The 24,180-nt window shown below is 44.8% G+C and overlaps 1 protein-coding gene across 2 annotated transcripts in view; it reads right to left on the bottom strand.

The window, feature by feature from the left end:
* The window catches only part of MKI67 (marker of proliferation Ki-67), a 28,002-nt gene extending 4,930 nt beyond the window's left edge, over positions 1–23,072 (bottom strand). Inside the window, exons 1-13 of one of the 2 annotated variants that reach the window (XM_014832537.3) lie at positions 22,820–23,072; positions 22,221–22,399; positions 19,713–19,791; positions 19,501–19,616; positions 16,531–16,603; positions 14,001–14,046; positions 12,425–13,507; positions 10,861–11,036; positions 9,351–9,675; positions 9,142–9,260; positions 8,866–9,037; positions 6,376–6,531; positions 349–5,390 (exon numbers count right to left, since the gene is read on the bottom strand). In XM_014832537.3, coding sequence (XP_014688023.3) covers positions 349–5,390; positions 6,376–6,531; positions 8,866–9,037; positions 9,142–9,260; positions 9,351–9,675; positions 10,861–11,036; positions 12,425–13,507; positions 14,001–14,046; positions 16,531–16,603; positions 19,501–19,616; positions 19,713–19,791; positions 22,221–22,312 — 7,479 coding nt within the window. In that variant the 5' untranslated portion in view covers positions 22,313–22,399; positions 22,820–23,072. The remainder of the gene's footprint in view (positions 1–348; positions 5,391–6,375; positions 6,532–8,865; positions 9,038–9,141; positions 9,261–9,350; positions 9,676–10,860; positions 11,037–12,424; positions 13,508–14,000; positions 14,047–16,530; positions 16,604–19,500; positions 19,617–19,712; positions 19,792–22,220; positions 22,400–22,819) is intronic. The other variant, XM_014832538.3, reaches the window with a different exon arrangement.
* Positions 23,073–24,180: the final 1,108 nt, after the last annotated feature.

Here is a 24,180-nt window from a genome sequence, read left to right as displayed (position 1 = left end):
TCCTGGCTATAGAGTCTGGAACGCAGGACCAAGCTGCCCCCTTCTCTGCACGATGCCTCACACCTTCGAAGATGAACCTAACTCATTCAGTTCCTGAGAAACTCTTGCCAAACTTTGTAATAACAATTGTGACTAGCTATTTTCCCAAATTAGCCAACTGTCTCTGTAAATCCTAAAAGGACCCTTTCCCATGGTCTGCAGTTACTCCCTGTGTTGCATGCAGACTCCTTTGGGAAATGTAATCCACATATAAATTCAGTTTATACACAATTTGTACCAAATATTATACCAAAAAGGAGACCATCCCTTCAAGATGACATATAATGATTATGTAACATCTACCATCACCTTATTTGGAGCGGTCGCATCTTCCACTCTTTGGCCCTTTTTTTCAGTTTCCGTGTTGCTGGGCAGCTCTTCCACAGGTTCAATCCTCTTTGCCAAAATCCTCAGAATTCTCTTCTCTGCTATGGAGGGTTCAGAGGGTGTGAGTGTCTCTCCGGGAGCTGTCCTCTGTTTCTTCTGGAGTGGCTTCTCTTCTGCCATTTCCGACGGAGTCGTCACGGAGCGCAGCCTCTTCCTTCCTGTGACACTTCCATGTTTCCCACCTTTCCTCTTGGGGGACGGGGAAACTCTGCTTTCCCTTGGTGATTGCACAGGCTCCCTGGTGCCCACCAGGTCGTCCATGGGTTTTGTCTTACGGACCCTAAGGACTCTCCTGGACATTTTCACAGGTTCTCTTCTGTCTGGCGTTTGCGTTGGCGTTACCTTAATGGTCTCAGCATCAGTTCCCAGTTTCTTGGCATGAGCTGTTGTTTGGAGGACCTCTTTACACCTGGCCAGGTCTTCGAGTGGCTGGGCCTTTTCCTTAGGGATTCTTAGCTGCCTCTTGTTTCCGGTTACACTAGCTGTAGGGTCCAATTCCTGCCTTGCAGTTTCCTCAAACACTTTGATGTCTTTATCACCACCGACTGGTCCCCTGCGTGAGCGTGTCATTCTCCCCAGGGTTTGTGTGCATTTCCTGCCTGCTGATGGAACTTCCTGCTCATCCACGTTTTGGGGAGGTACCCTGAGCCTTCTCTTCTTGCTTGGTGGCGCCATGACTAGTTCCACTTGGGGAGATTTGCAGAGCATTTTTGTGGTTTTGTCCTCAGTCATTGGTTCATCTGTGTGATCTGGCATTTGGATGAGCTCTTTGAGGCCATTCAGGTCTTCGAGGGGCTGGGCCTTTTTCTTAGGGATTCTTGGCTGCTTCTTGCTTCTAGTTACATTTTCGTCAGGGTCCAATTCCTGCCGTGGAGTTTCCTTAAAGACTTTGATGTCTTTATCATCACCTGCTGGCTGTCCGTATGTGTGTGTGGTTTCCCCTGGCATTTGTGTGGGCTTCCTGCGTGCTGAGAGCTCATCCTCTACATCCACTTTCTGGGCAGGTGCCCTGAGCCGTCTCTTTCTACCTGTTGGCACCATGACCGGCTCCACTTGTAGAGATTTGCAGGGCATTTTTGTGGTTTTGTCCTCAGTCATTTTGATCTCATGTTCTGTGTGATCAGGTGTTTGGATGACATCTCTGAGGCCATCCAGGTCTTTGAGTGGCTGGGCCTTTTCCTTAGCTCTTCTTGGCTGCCTCTTGCTTCCAGTTACACTTGCTGGAGGGCCCTGTTCCTGCCTTGCAGTCTCCTCAAACACTTTGCTGTCTTTATCACCACTGACTGGTTCTCTGCGTGATCGCGTCGTTCTCCCCAGGGTTTGTGTGGGCTTCCTACGTGCTGATCTATCTTCCTTCTCATTCACCTTCTGGGGAGGTGCCCTAGGCTGTCTCTTTCTGCTTGTTGGTATGTTGACTGGTTCTGCTTGTGGGGATTTGCTGGGTATTCTGGTGGTTTTCTCCTCAGTCACTGGTTCCTTGGTGTGATCTGGTGTTTGGAAGAGCATTTTGAGGCCATCCAGGTCTTCTAGGGGTTGGGCCTTTTCTTTAGGTCTTCTTGGCAGCCTTTTGCTTCCAGTCACATTTTCTTCTGAGTCTAGTCTCAGCTTTGGAGTTTCCTTAAACAATCTGATGTCTTTGTCATCATCTACTGGTCCTCCGTGCGTGTGCACAGTTTCTCCTGGTGTTTGTGTGGGCTTTCTGAGTGCTGAGAGCTCTTTCTCTGTGTCCACTTTCTGGGACGGTGTCTTGAGGCTTCTCCTTCTGCTTGTTGGTGTGTCAACTGGTTCTGCTTGTGGAGATTTGCAGGATATTTTAGTGGTTTGGTCATCAATCATTGGTTCCTTGGCATGATCTGGGGTTTGGAAGAGCTCTCTGAAGCCAGTCAGGTCTTCTAGGGGTTGAGTCTTTCCCTTAGGTGTTCTTGGCCGCCTCTTGCTTCCAGTTACATTTGCTGCAGGCTCCAGTTCCTGCTCTGCAGTTTCCTTAAACACTCTGATGTCTTTGCCATCACCTACTGTTTCTCCGTGTGAACACGTTGTCTCCCCCAGGGCTTGTGTGGGCATCTTGCCTGCTGACAGATGTTCCTGCTCTTCCACCTTCTGGGGAGGTGGCCTAAGCTTTCTCCTTCCGCTTGTTGGTGTGTTGACTGGTTCTGCTTGTGGGGATTTGCAGGGTGTTCTGGTGGTTTTCTCCTCAGTCACTGGTTCCTTGGTGTGATCTGGTGTTTGGAAGAGCATTTTGAGGCCATCCAGGTCTTCTAAGGGTTGGGCCTTTTCTTTAGGTTTTCTTGGCAGCCTTTTGCTTCCAGTTTCATTTCTTTCTGAGTCTAGTCTCAGCTTTGGAGTTTCCTTAAACAATTTGATGTCTTTATCTTCATCTACTGGTCCTCCGTGTGTGTGCACAGTTTCTCCTGGTGTTTGTGTGGGCTTCCTGAGTGCTGAGAGCTCTTTCTCTGTGTCTGCTCTCTGGGGAGGTGTCTTGAGGCTTCTCTTTCTGCTTGTTGGTGTGTCAACTGGTTCTGCTTGTGGAGATTTGCAGGATATTTTAGTGATTTGGTCATCAGTCACTGGTTCCTTGGTGTGATCTGGGGTTTGGAAGAGCTCTGTTAAGCCAAGCAGGTCTTCCAGGGAACAGATCTTTCCCTTAGGTGTTCTTGGCCACCTCTTGCTTCCAGTTACATTTTCTGCAGGGTCCAGTTTCTGTTCTGGAGCTTCCTCAGACACTGCACCTACTGGTTCTTTGTGTGAGAGCGAGCTTTCTCCTGGTGTTTGTGTGGGCTTCCTGAGTGCTGAGAGCTCTTCCTCTACGTTCACTTTCCGCAGAGGTGTCTTGAGTTGTCTGCTCATGCTGGTTGATACGATGACTGGTTCTGGTTGTGGAGACTGGTAGAGTATTTTAGTGGTTTTGTCATCAGTCATTGGTTCCTTGATGTGAACTGGCGTTTGGAAGAGCTCTCTGAAGCCAGCCAGGTCTTCTAGGGGTGGAGTCTTTCCCTTAGGTGTTCTTGGCCGCCTCTTGCTTCCAGTTACATTTGCTGCAGGATCGAGTTCCTGCTTTGCATTTTCCTTAAACACTCTGATGTCTTTGCCATCACCTACTGTTTCTCCGTGTGAACACGTTGTCTCCCCCAGGGCTTGTGTGGGCATCTTGCCTGCTGACAGATGTTCCTGCTCTTCCACCTTCTGGGGAGGTGGCCTAAGCTTTCTCCTTCCGCTTGTTGGTGTGTTGACTGGTTCTGCTTGTGGGGATTTGCTGGGTGTTCTGGTGGTTTTCTCCTCAGTCACTGGTTCCTTGGTGTGATCTGGTGTTTGGAAGAGCATTTTGAGGCCATCCAGGTCTTCTAGGGGTTGGGCCTTTTCTTTAGGTCTTCTTGGCAGCCTTTTGCTTCCAGTCACATTTTCTTCTGAATCTAGTCTCAGCTTTGGAGTTTCCTTAAACAATCTGATGTCTTTGTCATCATCTACTGGTCCTCTGTGCGTGTGCACAGTTTCTCCTGGTGTTTGTGTGGGCTTCCTGAGTGCTGAGAGCTCTTTCTCTGTGTCCACTTTCTGGGACGGTGTCTTGAGCCTTCTCTTTCTGCTTGTTGGTGTGTCAACTGGTTCTGCTTGTGGAGATTTGCGGGATATTTTAGTGGTTTGGTCATCACTCATTGGTTCCTTGGCGTGATCTGGGGTTTGGAAGAGCTCTGTGAAGCCAAGCAGGTCTTCCAGGGAATGCTGGGTGTCCTTCCCGGGTGTTCTTGTTCGCCTCTTGCTTCCAGTTACATTTTCTGCAGGGTCCAGTTTCTGTTCTGGAGCTTCCTCAGACACAGCAATGCCTTTGTCACCACCCACTGGTTCTTTGTGTGAGAGTGAGCTTTCTCCTGGTGTTTGTGTGGGCTTCCTGAGTGCTGAGAGCTCTTCCTCTACATCCACTTTCCGCAGAGGTGTCTTGAGTTGTCTGCTCATGCTGGTTGATACGATGACTGGTTCTGGTTGTGGAGATTGGTAGAGTATTTTAGTGGTTTTGTCATCAGTCATTGGTTCCTTGATGTGAACTGGCGTTTGGAAGAGCTCTCTGAAGCCAGCCAGGTCTTCTAGGGGTGGAGTCTTTCCCTTAGGTGTTCTTGGCCGCCTCTTGCTCCCAGTTACATTTGCTGCAGGATCCACTTCCTGCTTTGTAGTTTCCTTAAACAATTTGATGCTTTTTTCATCATCTACTGGTTCTCTGTGTGTGTGTGTAATTTCCCCTGGAGTCTGTGTGGCCTTGCTGAGTGCTGAGAGGCCTTCTACATCCACTTTGTGGGGAGGTGTCTGGAGCCGTATATTTCTCCTTGTTGGCGTGTTGGCTGGTTCTGGTTTAGGAGATTTGCGGCGCATCTTTGTGGTTATGATCTCCACATCCACGAGTTTCACAGCATGGTCTGGGGTTTGGAGGACACTATGGATGTCCAGCAGGTCATCCTTCGGTTCTCTCTCTTGCAATTTCTTGAGGGCAGTCAGGTCTGCTGTTGGTTCCCATTTCAGCTCTGAAGGTCTTCTTGATCTCCTCACAGCTACCATCTTTTCAGAGTTCTCTTTTGACTCAATGATTTTCTTACACATCTCAAAAGATCTCTCACTCTCCTGCATCTCTCCCTCTAGCTTCTGTTCTTGTAGTGGTGTTTTCCGCAGACGTCGTCCCAAGATGTTCCCCGTGCTGTCAGTTTCCATTTCTTGGTTCTTACCCTCTGTGCCTGGCGTCAGTCTATTTCTGAGCCCCACAGACCTTCTAGATGTGTTTGCACTTGCTACTGCCTGCAGAGGTTCTGCCTCAGATACTGGAGTCTTCATCTCAGCACCTGTCATTTTATGCATGTTCCTGGGAGTTTTCTCCATATCTTCATTTACTTTCATATTCTGTTGTTTGGAGGAGGCAGGGCTTGCAGAAATTTTATCCGACAGCTCTTTTGGTGCATTCTGAGTACTGGGGAACATACTCTCTCCTATAAGACATAAAAACATACACGATAAATATAATCTGTTCACTGTTTTATGCCAACTTGGTATTTTATTGTCACGAAATATTGTGTAAGAGCCAATAATTCAGGCTCCTATCCATCCGACTAAGGAGATGACACTGCTTATGTGGCCATAAACCTGTCTTATGTATGAGCCGCGTACACTAAAGAATAACGTATTTGGTGATATATAGAGGGGTCATACAGAGGTGGTGGTTAGGCTCTACAGAGATTAGATAAAACATAAAATTCCTCAAGAAGGGTCTCCTGAAGGCTGTCATGCCATGTCTCAGTGACCTGAACACAGCAATTTTTTTTCTTGAAACATGAGAAACAAACAAGCTGTTTTTTCTGTTGAACCACCAATGCAATTACATGGTCTATACTTAGGATGCTGAGGGTCCATGTTACACAGGAAACAGCCACCCGTTAGCCACAGAATACACTTTCAGTGTGGCAAACTGTTTCCCCTATGACAGGAACTCAGCAACCAGTACCAAACGAGAGAGCAAGACAGACTCACATGTCCCATTTCCCACTTGAACTAGGGCACGCTCCCATCCAGAAGATCAGGGGCAATACTTGCACAGTGTACACACTGCTATCTTTCTCTTTGGTAATTTACAATAATTTTGAGTTTGAGTAATTTACATATAAGTATGATGAGAAATCATTATAGTTTTCTGCTTATCAACCTCTTTGCTGATAGTAAACAAATGAGGCAAATGTACACAGGGAGTTCATGGTTATCAAACAAGTATTCCTTTTTAAGGAAGTCACTGAATGCCAATGCTAGTTCAACTGCTGACAGGAATTTCCCCTAAAACCACAAAACAGAGAAGCTGGAAAAGGTATGTTATCAGGAGTGTCTGTTGTAAGGAAATAACACAATATCTGTTGTAAAGAAAATAATAGCATCTATAGTTCCTGTTGAAAACATCAAAGTGCTAGGAAAAAACAGTAAACCAACCAAAATTTTCTGAAGCACATAGCAAAGGATTTTCTTCTGAATTAGGTACTTGAAACTTTTTTCCAAGCAAATCCTCTGAATTCGAAAAGGTGATGGGACATACACTCCTCCTTTGTGGCCTCTCTTTTGCTGGAGTCTTGAACATTTCAGTGAGCCCTGTTAAATGAAGATATTGGAAAAGCAGTTAACATATTGTTCATACATGCAAACAACCACGCCAGTCCTCAGAAAACAAAGGCAATGGCAGCATGTGGACAACAGGTCACTCTCTAGACCTCGTGGAAGACAGGATCTCATAGAAGAGAATGATGCATCCGTAATGAACTCGTTTTGTTAAAAGAGGGCAATGGGAAGTTACATTCATCTCTCCTCTTCTCCACCTTTCCTCTTGGAAAGAAAATCAAATGAAGGAAGTTGGTGTCTGCAGTCTTCCAAAGTCGTCCCCGTCCCCAGTCATGAGCACTGGCCGGAGGACAGGGGCAGCCCTCAGGGCCTCCCCTCCAGGCATCCAGCAAACCGACTGCCCTCACGCTGCCTTCAGAAAGTCCTCAGTTATGCAGTTCTGCATCTTAAGTAGAAATAAAATGTCCTCCAATTTTAAAAATGACACAGGGCTGCCCATTTTTTGTAGTGTCAGGTAATATGACCATCTTCTCATTTAACACCAAAAAGCAGTATTAACATAATCTCAGAAAAGAAAGAACCACATAGTACTTTAAATGGAAGATTTAACTTTGTGAAAAACTTACATTATCCCACGTTCTCCTTACTTTTCTCACTCTGCCATCAGTGGATCAAAATGCTCTCTTCAGTCTGCCACCCGCCTGCACAATGCATCTGGGATGCCTGTCCCTAAGGCTGCCAAACCAGCCAACTCACTTACAAATCTTATCCCTCTGCCGCCGCTGAGACCTTCCTTAAAATATCCGGGACTTAGTCTTCAGCACACACTGATGTTTTGTCATGAAAGTCACTCACAGCAAGGGTGGACACTGCTGACTCTCTAGGAAAGGGTCTCAAAGGAAGGCTGAGAAACACCACTGTCCTGGGGACTGAGTATTTAAACTTCTATTTATTTCATCTTAAAAATACCTTTGAGGATTTGTTTTCATGCTTCATAACATATATACTAGCCCACTCAGACATGCACATAATTTACAAGGATATACAGTATACATATATCTGCATATTGAGTGGTATATGCTCAAAATGTTTTTATTCATGGAGCATGTTATCAAAATTCTGGCTACCATTGTTCTACATTTTTGTGGTTGTTTTTTTAGGAAGCTAAATGTATTGATTCAAATGTGACTCTAATCAGAGCATACCTTATATGGGTTATACAGAGGAGTACAACAATTCTTCCATCTTAAAATCTGCCAGGAAATAAAACAAGATTCCACCTAATGGGTTCAAGACTCACCTCCCTTCAAAGAGTTCAAAGTGGAAACCACTGGTCAAACTATGTCACATAAAATCCAAACCTGGGTTCTTGCCACAGTCTAATCTGGCACAACCATAAGCAAGTCACATCACACTTTTACTGAGAATGACAACTTTGGCTCATCTATTGATGGTTACAGGAAACCATTTCACAAGACTTTGTTTCAAGAAACAGTTAAGCTACATAGAAGTAAAGGAAATCATGAAGAAGCAAAATACTGCTCAAACCAATTTCTCCGCGTCTGGGGCCATCTATTAGCATAAATGCAGGAAAATGCAATTTTAAGAGCAAGCCTGCTTTCCTCACCATAAAGCAGCTTCCAGTTTTCTCCACCTATGCTGCTCTCTGAGGTAAAGATGTGGACCTACCTTTCACACCCGCTTCATGCAGGACACAGGACCCCCAAATGTAGGGGAACTGTCCTTGTTCCCCAATCCTGCTTTCTCTTCCTTGAAGATCATGACCCAGGAAGGTGACAGGATTGTTTATTCTCCTGTCCCACTGACAGAAGATAAACAAAACTAGCAGCCATCCACACCATCACACATAGGAGGATCAACAACTATGGTTTATAGAGCCAAGAGTGTGTTTTGTGGAAATTAATAGAAGAAACCTCAATTAAATTAGAGTCACAAAGGCCTGTAGGGGGAGCTCTCAGCCCTATCATACATCATACATTACTCCAGACAGGAAGAGACAGACGCTTGCATCTCCAACAGGAAGTACAACTACTATACTCAGGGGAAGATTTCTCTCCCCATCCAGCAACAGCCCAGCCAATGAGAAATGCTGCAGCTCAGCCAATGAGAAGCTGTTGCCACCCTGAACTGTTACTCTCCACACAATGGACTTTTGGTTGGAACAGCCCCTCCCTAGTCCCCCTTTCTCCCTATAAAAGCAGCTCCTATCCTTTGTTCTCCAGATTTGCCTGTGGTTCACCATAGCACCCACATCCTGATTTGTAACTCTTTTGGCTATTCCCCAAAAAGATTTATTTTCAGGGTAAAATAACTAGCGAATTTGCTTTTTAAGTTGACAGTTTTTACCTGAAAGATCTTCATTAAAGTCCATTTTTTTGTTGAAGACAAAGTTGTTCAGCATTCTGTAGGGACGAGCAGGCACGTTTACTTTCTCGATGTGAGCTTTCCCTATGACTATGGTGCAAGGAGAGTTTGCATGGCCTGTACTAAATTGATTGTGAATGCTGCCAGTAGGCTTCTGGAAAAAAAATTAGGAGATCAACAAAACATCAAAGCATAAATCCACACTTAATGTAATCTTAAGTAATATGTGTCAAGAGCAATTCCTATTGGAACCCATACCTGTGGAGTATTTATCCTTTTCTGTCTTTTGTTCAGCTGCCTTTGAGGGCCACGTTTAACGACTTTACTTTGTGTTTGTTTGGTGCCAAGTTTTACCACGTCTGCCCACGATTTTGCCACTGTCAAAAGGAAAAAAGTGTTGAAACTTTTCAAAACTAGCATTACGGAGAAAATTAACCTCAAAACATCTTTGTTAATACGACACAAACCAATTAAATTGGCTTCAGAAGCACCACTCCTTCTTTTGGAATAAATCATCTGTAAGATTTCATGTTGGCTGCGATCGGTGGACATTCTCTTTGAAGGTAAGCTGCTGCTCCTTCTCCTTCCTCTCTTAGGAGTATCTGTCTGACGAGGAGATTTGCTGCCACTGGAGACAGAAGACGCCTTGGACGACGTACGGCGCTGATCATTTGCAACTGGAGAAGTTTCGGTAGGATTCTGAGCTGGAGAGCTCTTAACCACGTTTTGTGCGGTCACTTCCAAATGGATTTTGGAAGGAGAATCTTCTTTTCTTGATGGTTGAGACTGTTCCTGACAAGATTTAAATGTTCATAAGAAACCTCACCACAAATATAACATCTCTGAATGAATGCAAAAACCCTCCCCAATTAAGCATTTTAGCTGTTTAAATCTTGAAGCCCCAAATGTTTCAACCACTCTCTGTCACGAGCAGAGATGGGAGTCTGCCCCCCTCATTTAAGGGAAAAACGGCAGCAAACAAGTCTTAAGTGAGGTATTTCAGGTGAAAAGATGGAAGGAACCTCCTGATGCAAGGCAAGTGCTCTGATTGGAACCCACGGGAATACCATCCATGGGAGTCTAGCCACCTTTGGTCTACACTGGAGGAGGGCATCGCACTTCTGGGTACAATGGGAAGGGAACCAGACCTACTTTACACTCCTTTTGGTATGAAAAGAAATTAAAGATGACCCAGGCCCTGTGATGAAGCTGAGCTGTGGGGCCTTTCTAGGATTTAAAATTAGCAGGACAACACAACCTAGCGTAGGGGATTAAAAGTCTTCTTTTTTAAAGATTGGCACCTGAGCTAACAACTATTGCCAATCTTGTGAGGCTTTTTTTCTGCTTTTTCTCCCCATGTCCCCCCAGTACATAGTTGCATATTTTAGTTGTGGGTCCTTCTAGTTGTGGCATGTGGGATGCCACCTCAGCATGGCCTGAGGAACGGTGCCATGTCCACGCCCAGGATCCGAAGAGACAAAACCCTGGGCCGCCGAAGCGGAGCGAGAGAACTTAACCACTTGGCCACGAGGCCAGCCCCAGTTAAAAGTTCTGAATAGCTGATGGTGAAAATCATAGGTGTGTTGCCAACCAAGATTTTCCTTTTCACCTTACAATTCTAAAAGAAAAAAAAACCTTATGGTTATGTGTCATGATGTCTCCAGATTCTTTTCAATTGGCGGTTTTTACTGTAACCCTGGAGCAATCACCTGGCCCTGTAAGCCGGGTGAGCAGGAGGCCTCAGCAGGAAAAAGACATGTGCTGAGGACTCACCTGTGCCCGGCATGTGCTCAGGAACCCAGGTGTTCGTTTTCCAACACCCAAGTGAATGAGCTCTCATTTCGATTTTATTCTACTTTTTTATTAGAAAGGAAAAGGTCTTAATTGCAATTCCACTAGTGTGAGGCTTATGGTAAGAATAAGTACCAAGGACGTGCATCATTAAACATGCGGGAGAATACTAGCTGTTAAACCTACCTTGATGATTTTCTTCAGGACAGTTGGAGTGTGGGTAGCAAGAGATCTCCTTTTCATCGGTGTTTCTCCTCTTTTGAGAGGCGTATTAGGAGGTAAGTTTTCATCAAATAGTTCAGGTCTCAGATGACCACCAAAGGACACCCTCCTTCTTTTCAAGGACACTCCCTCCACCTTATCTAAAGTAACGAAGACACACGTGGAAAGGACGGTGAGAAAACCTATACCAACACTGCTGACTTATTTGAAACTGCAATCGAAGACAAACCAACTGTAAAATTCATTGAAACCTAGTCAGCGCACAGCTTCATTCTTTTGTCATGCTGACAAAGCGAAAGCTGCTTCAAGAGCACCTGAAGGATCTGGGGTCAAACCACTAGAACACCAAGTCCCAACTTGACAGAACAAAGGTTTTCTTCACAATGCAGAAAAGTCCTTTGTGGGCAAAGCTTAGTGAAGGGACTGGTCTGAGGCAGCAGCTCTCACTCGGAAGCGGGGGCATATCGGAGATGGATGCTTTCCCAGTGGCCTGAGAGCTTTTCCAAAAGACACATACTTGGGCCTCACCCAGACCTACCGAGTGAGCAGAACTTAGGAACTTGAAACCTTCTCCAGGTGATTCTGATAGGCCACTCATGAGTCCCACCCCCACTACACATCTTTATGAACTGCTAGTCAACATAAATCCTTGTCTAAGTGACGTGCCCTGTATGAGATCGCAGGCACCCTGCGACTGATGCGTGCCAATCTAATTTTAGAGAGCACGCACCTCTGCACTATGGGCCCTCTGCAGAAGCAGAGCCTTGACAGTAAGCATACTGCATGAAAATGCCCGGAGACCCCTGAAAGGGTAGGAGGATGCCCAGGAGCTACTAAGCCAGCCACAGGGATCCTATCTCTGCCACTCACTGTGTGACATTAGGTTGTCAGTTTCTCCGTCTGCAAAATGGAGATAACAACAATTCCTGTCCCGTGGGCACTCCTGTTGCCCACAGGAGGATCAAGTGTGCATGTCTGTGAAGCTGGCAGACCAGCGCCTGGCACATAAAGCCATGGGGACAGTCCAGTGTTTGTAAGAAACTGCTCGTAGGAGACCCTGAGAACAGAGCAGAAATATCTGAGAGCCACTCTATATTAAAAGATTTCCAAGGGATTCTCCTTGACTTAATCCAGTGGATCAAACTCACAGGATACAGGCGCTTGTAGTTCAGAATTAAACCTCCTGTGAAAAGCAATTATGATTATTCTCCTTTCTATCTTGCCAGAGATTGACCAGGAGACTCAAACATGTTCTGGGACCACCCTATCTCCTTAGATTCCTCCGTTTTCTTCCCTGACAACCTGCACTTCCTCGGTCCCTCCGTGTTATAATTATCCAGGTGTTCAGTGCGAATCTGTCAGAGGAGACAACAAATATGGCGGTCTCATCATTGTACTCCCAGCAGCTCCTAGATTCTCTACCACAGAGCAGATCATTCCTGACTGAAGGAAGCCCTCCTTCATTCGTATCTAATAAAAGGTAGGTGTGAACTTTTGGGGGAAAATAAATTGAGTTAAATAAACTTACTAATGGAGTCACCGAACTTGCCGACATCGACTGAACTAAGGTCAGGTGACCCGGAGCGCGTCTGTCCAGCCGCGGTGTCCAGTTTCTCAGGCTTGTGGAGGGCATCGTTTTGAATCTTCCCTTCAACTTGAACGAGCAATGAAGCTAAAATAGTTTGATTTTGAATTTCTGTTTCTGTAGTAAGAACGTCAACATTTGTTGGCAGACTCTTCCTCTTTTTGGAAAAGAGCTTTTCTGGAGTATTTCCAAAATTACCAGCATTTTCAACGTTAGTGGGTGTCTGATTTCTAGTTAAGGACCTCCGAGGAGTAAAGGTTTTATTATCTGCCCTGAAGCCTTCCCTCTGACCCGGATTCACAGACTCGCTCCCTTGGCTAACACTCCGGTCTTCACTCGGACGCCTCCGTGAGGAACTCCGGTGTGAAGGCTGTGCCGGGGTCTTGGTGCCCGGCGTCTCCAGGTGGGGACCGCTGGGACTCGTGGTCTCCTGGGGAGTCTGAACAGGCTGCTCGTAAGTTGTCTTCTCCTCAGTCTGGCTACTTCCTTGTTCTGCCGAAGCAGGGTCTGCCTTAATCTGGGTGCTCCCACCCGATTTCGGTCTGGATTTAAGTGAGACCAACACTCGTGTCCCGCCCTGTAAACCACCAGCGCTTTTGTTTTCTGCTGGGCAATGACTCTGTGATCCTGATTTTCTACGACTCCACAGAACATTTTCTTTTTCTGATTTCCCGTCTAACTCTTCCTTCATTGACTCGTAAAGCTTCCTAAAGGGAGAGTCATTGTTTTCACTCTTCCTAAGACACTGTGTAGACAGAAAAGACTTCACTTCTCCATTACGGCTCACTAACGTCACACTGGAATCTTCTTTCAAATCCCCAGGAGGGGGATCCATTGCATTTCTGCAGTTGTCTCCAGGAAGTCCTGAAGAATGAAGAACAGTAGGTGTTTTCCTGGCAACATGATCTTCTGAATCATCGGAGACAGTATCAGCTGCTTCGACATTCTTCACGCGTACCAGAGCCCTTCCTGAAACACCCTCTTCAGTGAGTTTTGAACGGGCATCAGAATCTTGAACTTTCCCGTCTTGATGTTGAGTTAGGAAATAAGAAACGGAAGTTCAAGATTTTCTTAATGATTAACATGAGCAATATTCAAATTTGAAAACTGTTTCAAATTGTCTTATAACCTAGCTTTTCACGTAGCCTACAAATTACTTAATGCCCAAACCGTGTAATAATGGTATTCTCATACTATTTTTCTGGTCTAAATTGAAAATCACGTTAGCCTCTCATAACCAGTATGAGACATCAAATCCTATTAATCTATTCAGAATTTAACCTCACAAGTGAGCAAGAAAATGTATTATATGTGGACTCTCCAATAAGCATGGTGCCTCATACAGCACTTAGGAAAAGTTAACTCAGGTGTCTGACTACATTTGTGATATTAAATGACACAACCTCTTAATTTTTGTGAGCCTAGATATGTAACACTTGTGTTCTCATTGTCCCTTCCTTCCTGTAATGTTACAGAGAACTGATCTTCCAGGATCCCATAACAAAACCAAAATACTAACCAGGGTCTGAAGAGAAGCTCGATCTTGAGGCCCGACGGAGAGATCCCTGTGAATTGGCAAAATAAGAATAGCAATTTAGACGCCTTTTCAAATACCGACAGTCATATTTATTAAAATATTCTTCCTATTGATGATCTTCTTTACCAAACTGTTCCTGTATGACTCTTAGAGACTTTGAGAAGCGAGTCCAAGACGTTCAGGTGCTAGTGGTCATAATACAAGTATTTCTCGGCTGATTTTTAAAAATTTGATGGAATAAGAAACAAACTTCAACCTTACAATTGCTTAAATTGAAGCTCACTAAGTATTTATAACTTCCTCAAACTTCTTTCTTGTCACCATATGAAAGAAGCAGCAAAGTTAAAATTAACCCTCACAACACGCAGTATCGATTAACCTACCAAAGGCCCAGGATCATTGACTTTAGACTCAGTTGTATCGGAAATCGGCTATAGGACCTGGGCGGGAACCGAGGCTCCACTGGGCACGTGGGCTCTTTGGCTGGCAGGTACTGAGGGCAGATCTGAAAACCCAGAAGTTAACACAAGCAGAACAGTGCACCAGCGGTGTAGAGCACAGCCACCAGGCCCAGCACTCTTCCTCGACACGCCGTTAACAGCGCCTTCGCAATGTTTCACAGGGAACTTACCTTAGACGGCAAGGAAGAGCTACAGAATTACACGTATGCAAGACATAAAAGTCCAATGTTGTTTCAAAGGAGGAAAATTATATCTGAATTGTCAGGGGGAAAAAACCCACAAAATATAGCCAAGGCAAATAATTTAAATCAGTTTCAGATTTCTTGGTATCTATCTCATTAGCTTCAGAAATTTCCCACATGAAGGATCAGTTTTTAATTTCCAAGCTGAAGTTGACCAAGAATTGTATGGCTAAATAAAAATGAATTGAAATTTTTAAATATGTACAAAATAGGGGCCGGCCCAGTGGCACAGTGGTTAAGTTCGCGCGTTCTGCCTCAGCAGCCCAGGGTTTGCCAGTTCAGATCCAGGCGTGGACCTATGCACCACTTGTCAAGCCACGCTGTGGCAGGCGTCCCACATATAAAGTAGAGGAAGATGGGCATGGATGTTAGCTCAGGGCCAGTCTTCCTCAGCAAAAAGAGGACTGGCAGTGGATGTTAGCTTAGGACTAATATTCCTCAGGGAAAAAAAATATGTACAAAATATAAGCCCATATCTTTTGTACTGTTATATTCAATAGCCATAAAAATCATTGTCAAATTGCTCTATGTTCTAAGCATTCCGTTTCAATATTTACTTTTTCACAATCCAGATAACGAGCAGTTCCTAAACCCCTGAGTGGCACTTACTGAACCCACAGTGCAGCTTTTTTGGTTAGTTTGCTTCCACCTACTAACAAGTTAGGACGGTGGCTGGTGTGTGGGATACCTCAAAAGCTAGCTTCCCCCAAAGCTGATGAGCAGAGGGTCAACGTGCAGGGTACTCTCCCGGGAAGAAGCACCATCCAACGGGAGCAGGGGCCTTCCATTGAAGGGCCTGTTGCTAATTTCAGGCGTACCTATGACGACTGTCCTAAATCAGTGAATTCCAACCTGGTCATCTGAGACTAACTTGGGTAGCTTCCTGAAAAGCAGGAAAGACAGAAATTCTCAGAATTTACCTTAAATCTACTAAATCCTACTAAATCTCCAACGACAGGTCCAGAATCATGTTTTGGTTTTTTTTTTTAAACATTTATTTGGATTTGTTTTCTGCTTTTTAATTTATTTATTTTTTTTGAGGAAGATTAGCCCTGAGCTAACTGCTGCCAATCCTCCTCTTTTTTCCGAGGAAGACTGGCCCCGAGCTACCATCCCTACCCATCCTCCTCCACCTCATACGTGGGACGCCTACCACGGCATGGCTTTTGCCAAGCAGTGCCATGTCCGCACCCAGGATTTGAAACAGCGAACCCCAGGCCACCAAAGCAGAACATGCGCACTTAACCGCTGCGCCACCCGGCCGGCCCCAGAATCATGCTTTCATAAGCTGAACCGTTTGGAACACGTTTTCTCTATTGATAGACACACGTGATGAGATTCTCTCACAGGACCCAACACGGGCTCTTCCAGGGTCACAGGTCATCTGTATATCAAAACTGAGAAGCATCTTTGACACTCACAACTCTGACATGATTATTTCAGAGGCATAAAGATGGATGAGTAGATTGACTGGGGGACAAAATGAGCCAACAGACAACTTAGTTCCTAATTTCAGTTCTATGTGTTGGAGTTGTCCGAGCCAAAGTTTGCAAGAAGATCAGATCAGGAGAGACTCTGGGAACTTTTTGGACCAAAAGTGTTAAGGCTGCCTTGGTACTCTCATTTTGAAAACAAAGAGAAAGTATAGTTTTAAATTATTTTTATATGTCTAAGTTCAACTTGTTTTAATACCTTAGTTACATTTTCCCACCAAAACTGCCAAGTCCCCTTCCTTTGTGAGAATCCATTCATCAAAGTGCACATCACGATTTCACGTCATGCCCAAAGTTAGAGAATTTCCCCCATCACCTGTTCACATCTTTGTCCAGGAAACTCAGTTGACTCATTTCCATTCTGATGACTTTCATTTTCATTTTCATACCTGAAGTGCATAGAATGAGATACATGTTTAGAGTAAAGATCTGCAACTGATGGTAAAGACTCCATATCTGGTTAACGCCCAAGGAGCAGAGAACAAACTTCAGGCTTTGTTCAAACTATTACCTTATTTATGGAAATAAATTTAGAGTTAGGAAAGTGTTTTTACTCTAAAAATCTAGATAAGCTGCCTCAAGTTTCTTTTGGAAAGCTGTTGTTAGAAGTTGGGGTCCCAGATAAATTTCTGAATACTGAGCAGCCTGCATGATTCGACAGCATCCCTGAGCACCGCCCGTGTGCGAACCTACGGCATGTGAGAGCCATCTCGGGTTTCCACTAGTTTATGTTCCTGAAAATCTGATGGCTTGGAAGATCAACCAGCAAACCTGTTAGTGCCCAACCCCTTAATCACTCTGTGATGTCACCTACCACAGGGACACTATATCGCTATCCTTTCACTTAAGACTACTACGATCTCTCCAGTCTCCCACTTATTCCATGTGTGTCTGAACAAAGACAGGCACATCTCATGAAGGCCACGTTTAGAAAGATACACAGTTCTAACAGAGTCTAACAGACCTCGGGTAGCAATTCACAGAGCAACCTTTTATTTTGTATACTGAACTTGGGTATCTCAGTATGGTGGCCTGATTCGAATTTAGGTGCCCCCTCAGTGAGATGTGGAGCAGTCAGGCATCTGGAGTTGCTTCTCAAGGAGCAGAGTTCTGACTCAAGTCCCTCCCCTAAGAGCCATTTGCTGTTCTTTCTGGGAGGTATTTAATCATCTCAGTTAATCCCAGTTTGAACAGCATCTCCTTCTGGAGAGAGAGTTCTGGTCTCCATTCCACATCAAATACTTCCTACCTAGAAGTCTATATTCAATAAAAATATCCTTTAAAAATGAAAGCATCTCAACAAAAATCACAGTAAAAGAAATGGCCCGGGAGTTCAAATAGTACATTAGAAAATACCCATTTAATACAAATGAAGGCGGAATTCCACTTAGCAGAACGGATGAAAAAAACTGATCCAACTATATGTTGTCTACAAGAGACACAATTTAGATTCAAAGACACAAATAGAATGAAGTTAAAAGGATGGGAAAAGATACACCATGCAAACAGCAACCAGTAGAGAGCTGAGGAGGCTACACTACCCTCAAACACAGTAGACTTGAAGATAAACATTGTTCACAGAGACCGGCCACATTTTATAAGAACAAAAGGGTCAACCTATCAAGATATACCAATTATAAACAAAAGTGCACCTACCAGCCGCTTCTAAGAGACAACTTAACCTTACAGATTATGAAAAGTTAAAAGTAATGTGATAGAAAAATTATAGTATATAACCACTAATCAAAAATATTACCAAAAGTGGAAGGCATGTCAAAATGATAAACGACAGAGCTTCAGCCACGGGAAGGACATAATGCTAAATTTAAACAGAAAAGTATAGGCTCAAAATGTATAAAGCAAAAACTGACAGAACTAAGAAACAAAAACAAGAAAAAAGTCCTCGATGCACGATTTCAACTTACCTGCCTGAGTAACTAAGAAGCAGGGGAAAAAACTACTGTGATACTAGAGTTAGGATTTTGAATCTAAAGGACGTATACAGGTGGACCACCACACCCGACAGCTGTAGAATACACCTTCTTATCACCAACACACAGAGGAGTAGAAAGTTAACCATATCTGATCATAAAGCAAGCCCTGACTCACTTCAGAAAATGGAAAACTACTCAAAGGTCCATCCACAATGGATAAATGGCAAATAATTGTGTATATAACTGCATCTATTATTTCGATGCAATACCCATGCAGTGAGAAGGAACAAACTGTAACATCCATGCTCGAATCTCACAACCTTAAGAGCAGGAGTCAGTTACAAATCCATACTTCATCGTTTCAAATGTACGGAGTTTAATAAGGACAGAGAAAGTGGCAGTGGTTAGAGATGCGTGCTCAGGTGGCCAAACTGTGAAGACTTTGATGCTATCAGAAAAGCCAGACCAGTGGTTTCTTGGTGAGCGAAAGAAGTAGTCATTACAAGACTTCATGGAAGAAACCTCTAGAAATGTTCTGTTTATGGTTCGGGTGGTGTGTTAGTTTCCTAGGGCCGCCATAACAAAACACTACACACTGGTGGCTTCCACAACAGAAATTCATTTTCTCACAGTTCTGGAGGCTGGAAGGCTGAGGCCACGGTGTCGGGAAGTTGGTCTCCTCTGGGCCTCTCCCCTTGGCTTGCTGTGACCGCCTTCTTGCCACCTCTTCACATGGAGGTCCCTCTGAGCACCGGCTCCCCTAGCTTCTCTCTCTGCGTCCTCATCTCCTCTTCTTATAAGGACATGGGTCAGACTGGATTAGGACCCAGCCCAACGCCCTCATTTTAACTTAATCACCTCTTTAAAGGCCCTCTCTCCAAAAACAGTCATACTGTGGGGTACTGGGGGGTTAGGACCTCAACATAGGAATTTTGGGAGAGCACCATTCAGTCCATAACAGGTGGTACTCACAAGGGTGTTCGCCTCATGGTAAATTAGGCTTACATCTTGTTTTGTATCTTTCTCCACGAGCGTATTTTACTTTGAAATAAGAAAGAAACTAGAAAATGTAGGCAGGTTCACAACACTCACAACAAAATAAAACTGTTTTAGGATCTGGTCCCTCCGCTTTGGCAGAGTCATGTGCACTCAAATCCTTGAATTGAATCACATAAGCCCGATCTGTCTTTCCTTCTAGATCCGTATGATTTCAGATGAAGAATTACCATTGAGAAGGACAGCCTAAACACTTTGACATTCACCAACGTTAAAGGGTCACAGATGATGTGCGAGGCTAGCTTTTTGTGCATCAAAAGATCCATTTAGTTTTAGCCCAATTAGTTTTTACCTACCTGAAAGATCGATCAACAATGGTTATCACATCCCCATGTTTTAGTTGTACAGGTTTATCAAAAGTAGATCCATTTACTCGTGTAGGATTTGTGGTACTGAAATTAAACAATATTGCCTACAAGTAGAAAAAGGGAGAAAAAGATGTAACTAATAAATAGACAAAAAGTGAAATGAAAAGTTCTAAAAAATAGATTTCTAAAAGCCCACTTACTTCTTGCTTATTGATTTCAATTTTGCAATGCTGCTTTGACACTACAGGAAGCTGGATACGGATGTCACATTCCACACCCCTTAAGTGAAAAGAGTAAGGTTTTTTTAGTTTGTTGCAATTTTTTTAAAAAATTACATCAACATTTCAAAATAAAACAACATTTGACTATATGCTTATCTGTAAATATAATGACATAAAGGGACAACAAATTGGGCAATGTAAATGATCTTTGCATTTTGCAAAGGATTTTTACAAGTATTGAATAAACAACTATTTTAAATCTTTAAAACTTAGAGTACTTAAAAATAATTATAATAGAAAATTTTATATATTGCGTATTTGTATATATAATACAAAATTGAATTGCCTTTTACTAAAATATCTATGGTTATCAGACCCAAATAAAGGAGTACTTTATATCAGCTTGGATAATGATAATTATTTTTAATACTCTGCTTTTTCCCTATAAAAAAAGTTTATCTATGTTTATTTGTAATGCTATGAACGTTTAAAGGTTTAATCACCACCAGAAGTGCTGTGTTTTATGCTGGCATCTCTCTGTGCCTCAGTTTCTTCATATACAAAAGGAGGATTACATAGCACCCATGCCATGGTGTTGTTCAAACAATCAAATGAGGTATACGTGTCTGTCATTTGCCTGGCACACAGTCAAAGCTCATGACTTGTGAGGTTTTATTGTTGTTTTAAAACTACACTATATTAAAGGACGGATTCACAAACCTCCTAGCATTAAAAATACTAATCTGTATGCAACGAAAAAGCATTGTTTGACTCAACCTGTCTTTGCACACGAAGAGCATCAACAGGAAGCGCCAGAAGGAAGAATACTCGAACCCACAGGGAAACCAATCAAGAGGCCTCAGTGAGGCTCCTCGGGTCTCTGGTGTCCCCGTTACCGTAAGTTTGAACAACTATATACTCTCCTCTCTGTTCTCAGCAGGAAGCTCCCGAGTCTGAGACTCTCTCTTCCCACCCATGTCATCCGACCATACTCTTATGAACGGGTTTCTAAATTACAAAATCTTACCTAAAAATATACCTATTCACTGCTGTATAATAACCAGAATTACTGCCATTTGATACCAAAATGTTTAATTTTTTTCCTTTGAGGAGAAAAGAAGCTATGGAAAGTGAACAGCGACTTTAAAACGAAGAAGAGAATTTGATTTGGAGGTATAAGAACATTCCAGCAAGAGAGAGAGACTATCTCATTAGAACTTAGAATTCGTTTGGCAGGAAACTACCAAACAGAATCACTACACATCAGTGGTTCTTAACCTCCGCTCTGTTGACATTTCAGGCCAGGTGATTCTTTGAAGTGGGGGCTGGCCTGTACATTGTAGGACATTCAGCTGCATCCCTGATCTTGGCTCACTGATGCCAGTGGCATTAGCCTCCCACATGTGACTCAGGAAAACCTCTCCAGACCTTGCCAAAAGTCCCCTGGGGGGCAAAGTGGCGCTAGGCTGAGAACCACTGCTACAAATTCCAAATCCAGCCCACCTTTCTACCGGACACTTAGAGAGTACTAAGTATTCATCACCTCTCACTTCCTAGACCCCATACCAGGCACTCAGTACATAATTACTAACTAGCTAGTCCCTGTTCTTGGAGAGCTTAGCAGTGGGACAGACAAACCAAAGACTCTTCACCATGTATGGTGCCAGGAAAGGCAAGAGCAATTTTCCTTAAAGGCTTCTTTTCAGGTAACGTTTAAACCAATATCTGAAAGTTAGAAAGGAATCACCCACACAGGGGGGCAAAGAGAACATTCCAGTCATAAAGTTCAAACTGGCTAAAAGCACCAAGGTGAGAAGAGCTTGGAATTTCTAAGGTGGGATAAACATGGTAGGGATGAGGCAGGTAAGACAGTTTGTGGGTAGAAGGGAGTGGGGCATCCCACCACACAGGACTCCGGGGGAAGTGACCTGTCATTTGTTAGAAAATGAAAGAGGGTGCAATTAACAATGTTTCCTGTTATTGGGGGTCCTCAGGTATTGCCACCAACCCTGGAAAGCAACAAAAGAGGAGTTCTCAAAACACTAGCAGGAGGGCTTTCCCTCCCATTTTAATTTTTCCAAAAAGACCGCAAACCATCTGCAGAGCCTCCTTCCTTCCTTTGCTCAACAGCGTCCTCCAAGAGCCACGGAAGACCAAGTTTGGAGGGATTTCAGATGAACACTGGTCTTCTAAAGACTGCCTAAAGTGAATCAGGATTTGAGAATCGTCTGCATTTTCCTCCATTTAGAGAACTTTATCAAATCAATTTTAAAATTTGTGTTTGATTAGAAAAATAACTACATAAACATTGTTTCCAAGCTTCTATTTCATAATAAACAACTATGTCCAGTTGACTATACATAGGGCCTCTGGAGGAAAACCTGAAGGCAGGAAATACTCCTAGAGCCAAGCCTCCAGCCTGTTAAATCTGTGATGAAGATATTAAAGTCTTTTAAACTGAATTGTCCACACATGCGCAGGGCTCACCTTCCAAACAAGCAGGTCCTGAGGCTCAAAGGGAAGTGGGGACCGTCGACCCCGCTCCTTTTGATGGTAACAAGGCGTCCTGTAGAACCCATTTTCTAAACAAGATTTGGAGTATAATCCGTATGGGAAGGTCAGGCATCAAAAGGTTTGCTGCAGCAAACTTACAAGCCACTCTTGCACTGCAGGAACAGCCACTGAGTTAAACAACTGAATAACACACGCGGCGGGGTGGGTTGGGGGGAGGTTATGCTGAAAGCAAAGAGCTAAGAAGTCACTTGTAAGTGACGGATTGGGGTGGCTTGTACAATTCACCATGCCTCTGCCGCCCCGGCCCACACCTCACCTGACCCCTGTGGAAGCCCCAGCCAGGTCCCGGGGGCTGCCCACCAGCACCTACAGTCCCCCAAGACCCGCGGCCAGGACGCCGGCCACTAGCGCCGCGTCTCCCGGGAGTTCCCACCGAGACAGGGACAGGGATGAGCCCGGCCCATGCCGCGCTCCCAGCGCAGGTCCCCGCAGAGCCCGGAGGAGTCCCCGCGGTCTCCGTCCGGACAGCCGCCCCTCGCGCCCCCCCTGGAGGCGCCCCGGCCGCAGCTCACCAAGGACGAGTCGCCCGCACCGTCACCAGTGGGTCCACTGCTTGTCAAGGCGCAACCCAAGTCCGCACCTTGAGGAGCCGGCGACGAGTCCACCTGTGTCCACCGCCCGCCACGCTCTACAGGAACCGGGACTCCGCCCGGTCCCGCGCCCCCCTCCGCCGCGGCCGCAGTCCCCACTCCCCCCGCCGCCGCCCTCGCCGATGACCAGGTGGCCCTGCCCAGCTACGTCTGGGAGATGCCCGGCGTCAGCGGTACGGGCGCGGAAAGCCCGCCCGCCTCGCTCTCCCGATTCAAATGAAAACAGCGATTCAAATTTGGCGCTGACCGCTGCGATTGGAAGCCATGGAGAGGCGGCAGACCAATGGGAAGGGGCGAGGGCGGGGCGTGGGCGGGGCAAGAGGGAAGGAAGCGGCGGGCTCAGCGGAGAGGGGCGGTCTGAGCGCCCGCAGAAGTCTTCCTGGGGTTCCCACCAAGGACTGCGCAAAAAGGGCGGAAATAGAACCTGCTCCCGCCGCCGCGAAACCTCTCCTGTCCCCATTTCTTTAAGGACCTAATACAATTGTACACAATATGTTACTCAGTGCTGGAAGGTTTAAATTTTTTTTTTCGAGGAAGATTAGCCCTGAGCTAACATCTGCCAATCCTCCTCTTTTTCTCTGAGGAAGACTGGCCCTGAGCTAACATCCGTGCCCATCTTCCTCATGGAAGGTTTAAATTTTTTAAAATTTCTATATCGGCCCAAAGATAACCAATCCTCATAGGCAATTTCTTATGTCTTTTCCCGGTTACACGTCTTATTCTAAAATACACTAAAAAAAGATCATAATATACACATCGTTCTATACTTTGTGTTCTCTGTTTAACAAACCCTGAGAATATTAATATTGAGTACATCTTCCCTTTTTACTTTCTTTTTGATGGCTGCAGAGTATTCGGCTTTAGAAAATATAATTTACTTAATCACTACTGTTGCTATACATTTAGGTTCACAATGTTTTCCTATTAGAAAAAAATACTCCAGTTAAAACACCTTGTGCATTACAAAATGGATGAATCCTAAAATAACCGCAGGACTCCTCCCTGGAGCCACCTGCCTGGTGGGGGGGCGGGGAGGTTTCGGGGGACCAACCTGGTGTGAAGCTGGAGCGGAAACGTGCCCTGGCAATGCCCGCCCTCCACGTCGTCTCTCTCCCGCTCCCCCCCCCCCCACCCCTTGGAGCTCGGCTGTCCTTGATCAGTTGCTGCGGTTCTCACAACCCGGCCTGAGGACCCTAAGGACATCTGAGGTCGTTCCTTGCAAGGGGTCCATGAGGTCAAAGCCATGTTTGCAACAACGCCAGACCTTCCTGCCCCTTTCACCC

Source organism: Equus asinus, chromosome 2, assembly GCF_041296235.1.
Source record: "Equus asinus isolate D_3611 breed Donkey chromosome 2, EquAss-T2T_v2, whole genome shotgun sequence".
NCBI lineage: Eukaryota > Metazoa > Chordata > Mammalia > Perissodactyla > Equidae > Equus > Equus asinus.
Note: the sequence above shows the minus strand (reverse complement) of the source record. Positions and strands in the feature narration are given on the sequence as shown.